This window comes from Myotis myotis, unplaced genomic scaffold, assembly GCF_014108235.1.
Source record: "Myotis myotis isolate mMyoMyo1 unplaced genomic scaffold, mMyoMyo1.p scaffold_m19_p_7, whole genome shotgun sequence".
Taxonomy (NCBI): Eukaryota; Metazoa; Chordata; class Mammalia; order Chiroptera; family Vespertilionidae; genus Myotis; species Myotis myotis.
Window position 1 is genome coordinate 93,555,551 of NW_023416379.1, and position 13,586 is coordinate 93,569,136.

General features: G+C 47.4%; 1 protein-coding gene across 1 annotated transcript in view; it reads left to right on the plus strand.

Moving 5' to 3' along the window:
* The window catches only part of ILRUN (inflammation and lipid regulator with UBA-like and NBR1-like domains), a 104,259-nt gene extending 91,118 nt beyond the window's left edge, over positions 1–13,141 (plus strand). The window contains exon 5 of the mRNA XM_036318260.1: positions 10,060–13,141. Within this exon, the coding sequence (XP_036174153.1) occupies positions 10,060–10,095 (36 nt within the window). The 3' untranslated portion in view covers positions 10,096–13,141. The remainder of the gene's footprint in view (positions 1–10,059) is intronic.
* The last annotated feature ends 445 nt before the right edge of the window (positions 13,142–13,586 follow it).

The following is a 13,586-nucleotide window of genomic DNA, read 5'->3' on the forward strand; positions in this document are numbered from 1 at the left end:
GAGAAATCAGCTGTCAGTCGTATGGGTACTCCCTTGTAGGTAACTGAGTTTCTTTCTCTTGCTGCTTTTAAGATTCTCTCTTTGTCTTTTGCTCTTGGCATTTTAATTATGATGTGTCTTGGTGTGGTCCTCTTTGGATTCCTTTTGTTTGGGGTTCTCTGCACTTCCTGGACTTGTAAGTCTGTTTCTTTCACCAGGTAGGGGAAGTTTTCTGTCATTATTTCTTCAAATAGGTTTTCAATATCTTGCCCTCTTTCTTCTTCTGGCACCCCTATAATTCGGATGTTGGTACGCTGGAAGCTGTCCCAGAGGCTCCTTACACTATCTTCATATTTTTGGATTCTTTTTTCTTTTTGTTTTTCTGGTTGGGTATATTTTGTTCTTCGTATTTCAAATCTTTGACTTGATTCTTGGGATCCTCTTGTCTGCTGTTGGATCTCTGTAAATTATTCTTTATTTCAGTCAGTGTATGCTTAATTCCTTTTTTTTTTTTAATTGCTTAAAGTATTACAAAGGGTATTACATATGTGTCCTTAATTTCTAGTTGGTCTTTTTTCATATCCTCCAGGGTCTCACTAAATTTATCGGCTGTTTCCAGAAAATCCTTGATAAACCTTATAACCATGGTTTTGAACTCTATATCCAGTAGTTTGCTTTCCTCCATTGTTGTCATTTGTGACCTGTTTCTTTGTCTCCGCATTTTTTATGCTTCCCTGTGTTGACAAAGTGGCTCTGTGTGCTAGGTGTCCTATAGGGCCCAGTGACTCAGCCTCCGTCCGCAATTACCTGAGGTGGACACTCTTGGTGCACCCCTTTGTGGGCTTTGTGCACAGGCTTGTTGTAGTTATGCCTTGATTGTTGTAGGTATCACTGGGAGGAATTGACCTCCAGGCCAGTTGGCTGTGAGAATCAGCTGTGTCTGCAGTGGGAGAACTTCTGTGCTGAAGACACCCTTCTGGGGCAAGACTTGCTTCAGTGGGGCTTTGGTGCTCACTGAGTCTGCTCCCTGAGTGTGTCCCTTATGGATCTGAGGAGTTGTAATCTGGATGGTCCCACTCTGACCACTGGGTACAGTGGCTCTTGGATCTAAGGAGGTGCTAATTTAGCCTCTGCCTGAGGCTACCCAGCAGGAGCTATAGAGAGATCTGCAGGTTTCCCTTCCTTTTTTGGGGTTAGGAGGTGCCCAGATGAGGCCCAGCTGTGAAGCAATGCAAGCTGCTGTGGGGCCTTGGGCCTTCCCTTGGAAGTTCTGGGTCTGTCTGGCCCAGCTGCAATTTGTTAGGTAATTTTCAGAATTCAAAGGGCCAGGCCTTTCATATGCAAAAGCCTCTGCTGCAGCTTGGGTGGGGCGGGGTCTCAGGGAATCAACAGGGCGGAGCAAGCAGTTATGGCTGATCTTCAGCCCTGCCCTAAGGGGCCCCGGGTCTCAGTGTCCCAGTAATCGCTGCAAGCACCTCTGAGAGAAAGCCGCCCTCAAGTTCCGAGTTGTGTCCTCTGCCAGACAGTCCAGTTTCTCCCCGTATGAGTCCTGGGTCCCCAGAGACTTCCCGGAACTGGAGTTCAGAGCAGTCGGGAGCTTGTGACTCCCTCCCGATTCAAAAAGACAGCCGCGTCCTCAGGTGCCAGACCCTTTCCGCGTGCTCGAGCCTCCGTACCTCTGCACTTTACTTTCGCAGCTCCTCTGAGTCTCAGTGTGCTTTTCTCTTTCCTTCTAGTTGTAGAATTTCCACTCAGCCAGCCTTCCTGTGGTTCTGGATGATGTCCGTTTTGTCTTTTCGTTGTATTTTTGAAGTTGTTGTGGGAGGCAGCAATTTCCAGTGTTTTCTTATGCTGCCATCTTGGTTTCTGGGAATCTTTTTAAAATCCTGATTTCTGGCCGAAGCCGGTTTGGCTCGGTGGATGGAGCATCAGCCTGCGGACTGAAGGGTCCCGGGTTCGATTCCGGTCAAGGGCATGTACCTGGGTTGCGGGCATATCCCCAGTGGGAGATGTGCGGGAGCTAGCTGATTGATGTTTCTAGCTCTCTGTCTCTCTTCCTTCCTCTCTGTAAAAAATCAATAAAATATATTTAAAAAAAAAAAAAATCCTGATTTCTGGGCCTCATCCTCCGGAAATACTGTTTCTTTGTTATGGGGTGAGGCCACAACATTAGTAACAAAGAAACAGAATTTCCGGAGGATGAGGCCCAGAAATCAGGATTTTAAAAAGATTCCCAGGTGATTCTAATGTGCAGCCAAGGTTGAGAACCACTGTTCTGAGAGCTCAGCTAAAAGTGAGATCCTTTCCAAAGCTGTGGACATTCACCTGCAGAGGAAGATGGTCCTGAGTATTTTGTTGTGCTCAAAGAGTCACTTGAGCCCAGCCAGCGTGGTTCAGTGGTTGAGCATCGACCTATGAACCAGGAGGTCACGGTTCGATTCCCAGTCAGGACATATGCCTGAGTTGTGGGCTCCATCCCCAGTGTGAGGCATGCAGGGGGCAGCTAATCAATGATTTTCTCTCAGCATTGATGTTTCTCTCCCTCTCCCTTCCTCTCTGAAATCAATAGAAATAGATATTTTTTAAAAGTCACTTAAAACTTTGCTTTATACAGAGATAGATTCAATATTATTAGTCAGTTCGTGAGGCCTCCTAGATGCTCAGCTGGTGCTAATCCTTTTCTTCAAAGAATTTGCTTTCTGGCCACAAAGATGAGCCTAGCTCATAGGGAAGAATGAGAGCCAGTAAAGATAGAGTATATGGAGTCCCAGTTGACTTTTAAATGCTCATATAAGTTTGGAGGAAGGAGAAATCAGTGTGGTTTGGAGTAGCCAGAAGAATGATACCTTCATAGATGGTAGATTTAAGCTGACTTGGAAGAAAGAGGTATGACATGCAGGAAGACCCAGAGGCAGCCACAGGCAAGGTGTGTTCACGGGACACTGGCCAGCCTGACGTGATGAGTAAGATGTGCTTAAAGAGGGTGGGGCGAATTTTGGAGGAAGATCTTTGAAAGCCAAGCAAAGGAGAGTTTACTTTTAATGTGAAAGGAAGGAGTGCCAACATTGCTTTGAGCAGGGGAGTGGCAAGATGGAACCAAATATGGCTGAATAGGACCAAGAAAAGACAGTTTATTCTCAATTAGCCAGTCACTTGGGGGGTTGGGGGAATGGTGGTGTGAATTCATTGTAAGAGAGATGGGGAAGACAATGGCATGTGAGGAAAATGTAGTTGACAGAAGGCACCAGGGACCCGTGGAAATTCCAAGAGGAGATGGGACCAGCAGCCTCACCCTGTCCCTTCGCAGGACTCCTCCCACAGTGCAACACCAGTGGCCACGTGGCTAGGAACTTGGATAAGTTTCTCTCCTTTTGGGTGTCCTCCCCAGTGAGACTCTTGGCCAGTTTTCTTCCTTTTTAGGCATCTCCTCTACTGGAGGACATGGCCAGGAGAGAGCTCTGTCTGCCAGGACCCCATCTGCGCTAGAATTACAAGTAGCAAACAGCTCTTGCTGAAGCCTTTCCTGAAAGGGGAAGTCAGACTCAGCAGTGTCCTCCTTCTCCCTGTAGAACTTTAAATAATGTGTTCTCATTCACAGTTTTTGAGTTTTACTCTTCACAGTCATTTTCATGATTTGTCAGAGGGTAGGTGAAGGCTGTAGGAGTTGCCCTTGGCCAGGGGGAGCTGTGGATGGATGGGAAGATGGAGGATGAAGGGAGGAAGAATGAGGGATGTATGGTGAGGGAATGGGGGTGAATGGGCAGAGGGAGAAGGGATGGATGGATGGATGGATAGATGAGAAGGTCCCCAACAGGGCTGTAGAAGTTAGTTAAGAGCAACAGAAAAACTGTGTTACAGAAGTTAAATATAAAAAATGACTTTTTTTTTTTTTTTTACAGGGGTTTTAAAAAATAGATTCAGCATGCTTATAACTGAATTAAGCTTCTGAAACACAGTTTTGGCACAACCAAAAGGTTGTGAACTGATCTGCCTACTATCAGACCTAATGCTTAAAAGTAGGTTTATTTTCTTTGGCTTGTTCTCATAGTCATCCTCAGCCAGTGCATAAAATACATGTTTGAAGTTTTGAGGACTGTCACATGAAGTGGCATGAACATCAGGGTTAAAGCATCTGCAGACGTTCCCATCATGCTGATGTGGCACCGTTATCCCACTAGAAGCCTTCCCAGGCTGTTGGCATCCGTCAAGGGAAGGGCCTGGTTTGAGGATTTCTGAGAGAGTCTTCGTTGTCCTGCCCATTACTCCTGTCCAGACTGTTTTATTTCTAATTAATGAGAGGTTAATGAGTTTGATCAAGGCTTAGTCTCTGGCCCTTGCCAACCAGGTGTCCCCCCGATGAGCAGGGCCTCATCACGCCATGTTTGCACTACAGGATCAGGCTAGAACTTGGTACTAAGCCCTGTCTGTACTCTTCTGTATTTGTACTCTGTGTACATAAATGGTGGAAAGGAGCAGTAGGCGGTGGGACTGGCCCAGGAAATGAGGAGGGCCCTCCTGGTACTACCAGTGCTGCCATCAGTATGCTCCATAGAGCTTGTTAACCTTTAACCTGTGTGAACCTTTTTATTTATTAAAATGAAATCACAAATAAAAGCAAAATAAAGACAGGTATGTGAAAGTTTTGTGTTGTAGTGCTTTCTAAACAAGCTTTCATAGAGAAAAAGCAACCGAGAAAGTCCTCGTGAGGCATCCTTGTTTCCAGAGCAATTTCAGCCTTCCTTTTTCTCCTGCAAGGCTAAAAGCAGAGAGGTGGCTCACTACTGCAAAGCATTTCAGTTCATTTGTTTTACTTATGTTTGAGTCTTACAAATGGTTGCCGCCCTCATAAAAGGGCAGCTTGCTCTTCAATAACACTGTACTTCCTACTGTTGAAAATTGATGAATCTTTTTTAAAATTCTAGCTGAAATAGAACTAGTTTCTAGTTTTTTAGTACATTAATATACATTTAATGTTTTCCATCTGTGACAATTTTTTGTATTCCTTTTTGAAAAGTTAATTTGATGTCTGCGAAATTTTAGGAAGAACTTTAAGATATTGTAGGTGCACACTCATGTAAGATCGGTGGCAACCAAATCACTGCTGGGAGTGACCCTGCTCTTCCATGGGGGCAGCTGTAAACCACCGTGAAATACGCATCTGAGTTATTTTTTAGGTTTGCTTTTGAAAACAAGATTGTAGGTACTGGCTCTTATTTTATCCTTTCAGTAGATTGTGGTAAATGAGACTAAGCTTTTCTTCTATGCCTATAAATGTTCTCTCTTTCTCTCTTTTTGTGTGTATTGTTTTGTGTTTTGTTTAGATGGAGGGAGGGAAGGAGAGAGTGGGAGAGAGAGAGAGAGAGACAGACAGACAGACAGACATCGGTTGCCTCCCATATGGGCCCCAATTGGGGATTGAACCCGCAATCTAGGTATGTGCCCTGACTGGGAATCGAACCCATGACCCTTTGGTTCATGGGATGATGCTCCAGCTAACTGAGCCACACTGGCCAGGGCGATATAAATGTTCTTTTTAAAAAATGTTTTTTAGAAGTAACCAAGTATAGCTTGCCGAAGTTATCCCATTGTGGAAGTGCAGTTCAGGACCTTTCACCCCAATAGAGGCTCCTGCTCTTAGCTGGTGAGGATGGAGCTTCTGTGCTCTAAGAGGGCTTGCCTGTCCTGTAGCCAAGGGAAGGTCAGGCCCCAGGGCTCACAGCTATGGCAGCTGTTCATGGAAAGCTTAAGAAAGGTTGAGATAAACAGGCAACACCTCAATCCCTGTGGCCATAAAGGCTGTCTCTCCTTCCCCAGGAACACTTTGTTGTCCCCTGACAGATGTGAGGCTGCCTCAAGAAATGGAGCTTTAGCAAACCCATTTCTGTGGGAGTTGGGGAGGTACGGGAGAATTGGCCTTCAGACCTGGAGTCAGGTAAAGGAATTCTTTTTGGGGTCTGAATGTTCCTCCCCTGTTGGCCTGGATCAGTCCTGCCTTGCTGTCTGTAGTGCTGCGTCTGTGGAGAGAAGTGGTTCCTCAGAGAGGAGGCTGGCCTTCTGTGTCAAACTCACTGTTTTGTAATCATGCTAATAGCCTCAGTTTTTGCTTGAGTTGGAGTTTAATTCAGGGCTTGATAGTATCATCTAATATGTCTGTCCCTTGATCTGTTTTCCTTATTCGTAGTGGTGCAACTGTGACAGGAAAGATGTTGGTGATGTCAGGTTAGTGAAAATATTTGGCATTTGCTTTTCCTGCAGATAAAGTAGAATTGCTAGGCCCCAGAAGAGAGTGAACATTATCTGTATTGCCAAACCCTGCTTTTTGGCTGGGGTTGGAGACATTAGCCCAAGAACCTGTTACACCGGGTCTTGGAACTTCAGTAGAACCTGAAATGTGGTTGGGCCTCCTGTTTTGAATATACCTCCATCCCACTGGTAGGAAAGGCACTTCCCACTTGGCCTCCTGCCATCGGACGCCCTGAACAAGCTGTTCTTGGAATCTCCGCCAGGCTTTTCCTTTATAACTGGTGTTGCATTACCTGTGCTCTGTGATCCACTTGTTACACCTATAATCTTGCATGTGGGGAGTCTGGATGATAAAGGGGTTTTGAAATAGAATTGTTTTTTTCTCCCTTTCTTGAAGTGGTGGTAGTTAATTTGGGGGAAGGAAAATACAGCTTGTTCTCAAGTCACCTTTCTATACCAATTAAGTAACAGCTTCAATATGCCATGCTCTGGGTGAAAGGGAATTAGGTAGCATTTTTCTTTCCAAAAGGCATGGGACCTCAGTCAGTAAATAGAGGACCAACGATAACTGCGGAATCTAAGCTAGGTAAATACCACACCAAATGAATGGTCTAAGGGCCAGGGCACTCAAGTGGAAATCTGAAAATGCCGTGTCTTTATTTCTCTCTCTCTCAGTATCACAGGACCTATTTTATTTACCTATAAAATAAGAATGTACGACAGCTCTTTGGCAAAGGCATAATTTCCCTTCTCCAAGCATTTCAGACAAGTTTGAAGGCTAGTTTATAAAGGCCCATGTGAACCGTGTGGAGCTTTGGTCTGGAAAGCAGTGAAATTTAGGGTAAAGGGGAAATATTTCATAGAAAACATGCTGTTTGGTTTGGAGTTTTCTTTCCTCTGTGCCATTCCCCGTCCCCCCAGGACAGAGACCTTTGAGCATTGTATTGGTTTTAAATCTTACGGGAATCTAAGCCTTTATTGCTTTCCTTGGATTGTTCCAGATGAGTGAATGTTGTTGGGAAGAACTGAGAGCAGCTTGTTTTAAGCTTCTTTACTTGCCACCTGTGGTGTGTGTGACCCTCTGACCAGGTCCCACAAAGTGGAGTCTGAGAGCCCTTTGCTACCCTGGCCCCCGCTTGGTTGAGTGGGTAGGTGCCATGGCTACTGAGATGGTTACAGCCTTAGCTTACAGGCTTGATTGGCGTAGGGGCTGGCAAGACATGTGACATTTTGGCATTTTTAAACACCACTGCTCTACTTACCAGCTCTGTGCCCTTGATTAAGTTACCACACCTTTCTGAGCTTGGAGATCATACTTGTCTCAATGGATCTTTGTAAGAATTAAAGAGCAGCACCTGACACATAGTTGATGCTCCATCAATGTTGGCCTGCCTGTCCTCCAAATGCACCTTAGGCTCTTTTGTTCAGTGATACCACCAAGCAACTCTCTAGCTGGTCTTTTGTGACTTTATGTCAGGGGAGGGGATTTAGAAGCAAAAGCAGTTTCAGTGCTTTTCACTGAAACACACACACACACACACACACACACACACGGAAATTTGAATCTCACGTTTTCTATTTTTTAATCTGCACCTGAGGATATGTTGTTATTGATTTGAGAGAGAGATAGAGAGAGAGAGACAGACAGACAGACAGACATTGATCGATTGCCTCCCATACATGCCCTGACCAGGGATCGAACCTGCAACCTTTTGTTGTACGGGACAGTACTCCAACCAACTGAGCCACCCAGTCAGGGCATATTTCCTATTCTTGGCAGTTTTTGACTGCTGGTGTAAACATGACCAAAGCTCAATTTTTCTTGGAATACTGTTTTTCAGCCTCCTGAGCCAAGGCATTTTGTGTCAACTCCTAGAACCTTAAATGTGGAAAGATTTAGGGAGGAACAGGCAGAACCCAGATCTCTTCTGTTTCTTTTTTATTGATTTCAGATAGGAAAGGAGATGGAGAGAGAAATAGAAACATCAATGATGAGAGAGAATCATTGATCGGCTGCCTCCTGTACACCCACACTGGGGATCGAACCTGCAACCCGGGCATGTGCCCTGAATCAAACTGTGACCTCCTTGTTCATAGGTTGATGCTCAACCACTGAGCCACGCTGGCTGGGCTCCTCTCCTATTTCTACATAACCCGATCCCACTGCAGTGCAAACTGTGCAGGACCAGCAACCCCCCGCCAGAGACCCCAGCCTCTCCTGGGACCTGGGGGCCTGTGGCAAGATGGATGGCATAACCCAGACTCTTGTGTTCCCAGGCCTCAGCAGCTATTTAAAAACTTGGGTTTGGAGGGGCTAATACTCCTGTGACTTAGAGTGATCTGACGCTCTAGGTCAGTGGTTCTCAACCTTGGCTGCACATTAGAATCACCTGGGAATCTTTTTAAAATCCTGATTTCTGGGCCCCATCCTCCAGAAAGTCTGTTTCTTTGTTAGTAATGTTGTGGCCCCACCCCATACAAAGAAACAGAATTTCCTGAGGATGGGGCCCAGAAACTAGGATTTTAAAAAGATTCCCAGGTGAGTCTAATGTGCAGCCAAGGTTGAGAACCACTGGTCTAGGTAGTAGTCTGAGAAATACCTGTCCTCTTTCAGTTATTATTTCAGCAAATACTTACTGGGTGCCTGCTAAGGGCCAAGTGGCGTGCTGGGGAGATGGCAGCAAAAGTCATACTGAAAAGGGATTCTAATCACTGGCAACCAAGCACCTTTATTTCTTTTCAAAGAAACATGCCTTTTTTTTTTTTTTTTTTTTTTTAAGGCAATTAGGTTTTAACTGCCCACATCCCATCAAGCTAATAGCAAATGTCATCTCAGTAATTCTTGTACCTAGATTCAGGATTCTTAAAGTAGTTGCCAGTCAGGAAGCCCCTCTCTGGTCATTTGTTGTGGCTATGGCTGAGGTGCCTGTTCTCTGCTCCCATTTGGTTTCTTTGGTCCAAGGGCCCTGCTGCTTCTGGGCCAATTTGGGGTGTAGGACAATAGTGAAGGTGGTCACCAGTTATCTGTGCCCTCTTGGTCTTAGCAATGACCAGGTCTTTCCCAGGAGAACACTCCAGGGCGGGGCGTGGGAGTGGAGGGAAGCACAGGTCATCCTGCACCAAGTTCATGTGGGTGCTTTTGGTGTTGGCACATCTTAACCAAAGGAAAAAGTGAGATTGATGCCTTCTGCACCCAGCCAAGCGGCATAGAAAATGCCTTTGAGAATTTGGATTAGTCCTTACTGTCATGTGGCAAGGGGAGGCATTATGGGGAGAACTGAGGTCAGACTTGGGTCTGCCTTTGCTACCCATTGACTTTGAGCAAGTCTCAGTCTCTTCAGTCATATGGGTGTAATAACACTCACCTGGCTTTTGGGATGAGGGTTCAAGATGTGCGCAAAGCTGCTAATACCGGGCCTGGTAGTAGGTGCCAGTAGATAGTTGCTTTTCTGCTGCAGTGTTTTTGTCGTTGATAAAAGTTTTGTCATTAGCCAGCAGTAACCTACATTGTAGAAGTTAAGGGGCAGCAAGAGAATCTTTAGCTGAGAGGTGGTGACATTTGTCAAGAAAGAAAGAAGGCTTTGTGAACTAGATAGAGGAAAGTTGAAAGATGAGGAGTCTCCCGAGTCTCCCCTCTCTGCATGGTGTGATCGAGTGAGAACACTTGGCACCTTGAAATGTGCTCATGTTTGGCCTGGCAAGGACAGCCCTCAGGCTTTGTCTGTGCCTGGAGCGTCCCTATGGCTCTCTGGGAACTGTGGATTCTTTTACTTGGTTTCGGTTTTCAAATTGTACCTGCTGTGTCTACCATCACTGACTGTGTTCACTCTCTTCCAGGGGCTCCACGGGCCTTACCCCTTCGGCCAGTCTTAAACGGGTGTCAGCAAGAAGAAAAATTAACAAAAGACAGAAGGTCTGACTTTGGTGGGGGGCGGGCAAGGGGTTCCTCAGGATTGCAGACCACATCGCACGGACCTCTGGCTCTGACCGTCCATCCCGGAAGAAGAGGAAGAAGCAGAACAGACTAGTTTTGAGTAAACTCAGTGTGCATGTGTGAATGCTGAATCGCTGGAGTGGTGTTGAGGCTACCAAGAAGAAATCCATGCAGCCACCTTAGGCGTCAGTCTAATAAGTCATTAGGTCACTCGGGAAGGGGAAAAAAAGCTTAAAATGGGGGAAAAAAGCCATCTTTTTAAACAAAAATTATTTTGCCTACAGACAGGTTGTAGTTTTGAGCACATGTTAATTTTCCCCCTCTTTCCGCACTTTTATTTTATTTCTTTTTAGATAAGGGATAACATACTCTTTATAGAATAGCTGCTTGCTCTGGGAGCGATTCAGGTTCAAAGCTGGTGTGGTGTGGGGGGGGCTCTGTAGGCAGTGCTGCAGGAGGGCGTCAGCTGTGCCACGTGACCCAGGAGTCTAATGGCATCAGCCATTGAGCCATCGCCCTTTTCCTCTTCTTTCTCTTTAGTCTTTTGTTGATTTATACCTTTGACATTTGTATTCATCAACCCTGCGGCTTGTTACCATCAGAACCTCTCTGAAAGACCAAACTTCCCTGTGTGCCCGCAGAGGAAGCCTTGAGGACGGATCTCGGGTGGCGTGGGAGTTTCTGGGGCTGAGAGGTCTTCTGCACACACTTGTAACAGTTCAGATTGCTTTCTCCCATGCTTCTCCTGGCACAAAGGCCGTCATACTTGCTGCTTTTTGGCTTCTTCATCCACAGTGGCTCCCCGTTCATTCTGTGTTGCGTTTATGCGTGTGCCACGTGCACGGGGTGTGGGTGAGCTCACCAGCGAGTGTGAAGTGAAGGTCCCATTCTTCTCTGTTGTCACACAACTCCCTTCCCTGTGTTTCCTCTCAGTTGTCTTTTGTGGTGTTCTTGCAGCCTGTTAGTGGGGGCTGAGCCTTTAAGGTATGAAAATACAGCCACAAGTGGGGAATTGCCATGGGGAAGCGCCGGAGTTGCTCTGTGATCTTGGAGACCACATTTTGATGGAAATGAGAGGACCCCATCCTGAGCAGGATGCCTGGTTGTCGGGAGGTGGTGGGACCGGCCCACCCAGCCAGAGCAGAGTGGCTGGCTGCTCCCTTGGGCAGGTGGCCCCACTGGCATCCTATGGATTCTGAGCAGGTTGAGATGTGGGTATCTCTGTGGGAGGCTTGAACCAGGCTAGAACAGCTGTCTGCCAAAGATACAAGAATATGCAAAGTCCCTCTTCTCTTCTTACCCCCTCCTTCCCTCGAGTGTTGGTTGGTTTGATAGCCAGGAGGTATGGATCTAGGATCAAGGGTGCGGTTGCCTGCCTGTTACCACACCCCAAGCATGTGAGTCAAGGAAGGAGACCAGGTGATGAGTGGCTGCAAGGGGTCATATAGCCTTGATGTGGGTGAGGGTCTGCCGGCCTGTCTGTCTCTGTCTGGGTGTGTGAGTTCCAAAATGTGTGTGTGTTCCTCCTCATCCTCTTCTGAGACTGTTTTTTAAAAGCTTGATTGTGGGAGATAAGCTTGTATGAAATTACCCTTTTGCCTCCCCACCTCCCAAAAATTAAAAGGGGGGGTAGATTTTTGTCCACTGGAGAAGCCCTAGGGGAGAGTGGAGACAGCCTGCTGAGCAGGGTAGTACAGCTGGGGCGGGGACTGGGCTGGAGCACCAACTTGTGCACACGAAGAGTGCCCCATTCCTGAGTGGAGAACCTGTCAGGTGCCCAAGCCAGGGGCTCACGATGGCTTTTTGGCTGAGTGTGCTATTAGCCTAGACTGCCGCTACTGTTGGTGCCAATCTCCTGGGACACTGCCACCCTGGAGCCCACCCATGCCCAGCATTCTCCTCATTTGATAGCTCTCAAAGCAGCACATCTCCAGCTGCCCCTGACAGGATCATGGGGGCTTTCCATCCCCTGATTTCCTGGCTTCCTCATCTGCTACACGCAAGGTGCCCCTTCACCATTTCCCAGGAGGGAAGGCCTGCGGTTATTCAGCAGAGGCGTCCTGCTCCTCTTGCTTGTAGGCAACCCAGCCTGGCAAGGAAACTGTCCCAAGCACGCTGGCTTCCCTCCCAAGAACAAACCATTTCTGTACACATCCTCGCAGAGGGCCAGAGCAAGGGCAAGCCATGGAGTGGGGCAGGGAGTCCACTGCTCCCTAGCACCAGGGGGCTAGCAGTGCCATTCATTCAGCTTCCTCCCACTGGTTTGAGGGCTGAGCAATGCCTAGAGCCCCTCCTCCGCTGCTCATAGCTTCTGCTCCTCTTCACCAAGCAGCAGCTGCCAGTGGGCAGGACCACCAGTGTCGTGCCCACGGGGTGAGACCGACACCATCTTTAGGGGCCTGAGCAGTGTCTGGGAGGCAGAGGGGCTGAGGCTTGGGAAGAGCCTGTCTGTGTGCATGGAGTGAGGTGTGTGTGGATGTGTGTGCACGCGTGCATGCTTTTTTTTTTCTTTCTGTCATGGGGACAGTTGAATTCGGGGCATTTTTCTACAAGAAACAGACATCTCTCCCTCCGTAAGGACTGGCTGTAAACTTGAAGCCCATCAAAGGCAATTCCAACCTAGAAAAAACCTAAGCAAGACAGCTGGTGTGGCCTGAGGGTGGCCAAGGTGGGAAATGGGCATGAGAATAAATACCTCCCCAAATTCAATCTGAGCCCCAGCAGGAGAGGATGGTGGGGTTGCCAGGGCTCAGAAAAGCAAGCTGATCCTCAGCCCCACCTTGCCTTGCCTTTCCTTTGTTTCTGTGGGTGAATGCTGGAGTGGTGATGGCTGCCCTCCACCTGAACAGTGGTGTGTAGTGAGCAAGCTGGGTGGGTGTTTGTAGTGGGGCTTTGTGGTGCCTGGGAGGAGATGAAGATGAGGAGGTTTTTCCTTACTGTATAAATGAATATTTGTATGATTAAATTAACACACAAAAAAATGTCCATATGTGTCAGTGGGTTTTATTGTACCCCGAAGCCCGCTGTACCTGCTTAGCCCCATGGTGGTTCTCTTTGGTCTCTGGGTCTGTCCCTTTAGCAAGTGGAAAACGCTGAGGTTTGTTATATGTTTGGGAAGTCAGTCCTGGGGTTATAATTAGACTAGAGGTCCAGTGCACAAATTCGTGCAAAGGTGGGGTCCAGCCAGCCTGCCCTGATTTGGGGGGGGGGGGGGGGGGGGGGGCCAGCCATGAGGAGGGGTCGTGGGCAGTTGGCCAGCCCTGTCCCCTGGTTGAACTCCCAGTTGAATTCCCTGTCAAGGGGCAATTTGCATATTAGCCTTTTATTATATAAGATTAGCTGCCCTTTCTGGCTCCTAGGACCCTCGGTCCCATGTGTCTGTTGAGCACTACTCTATCCCAGCTTCACTGGGGTCTGGCACACAGCACAG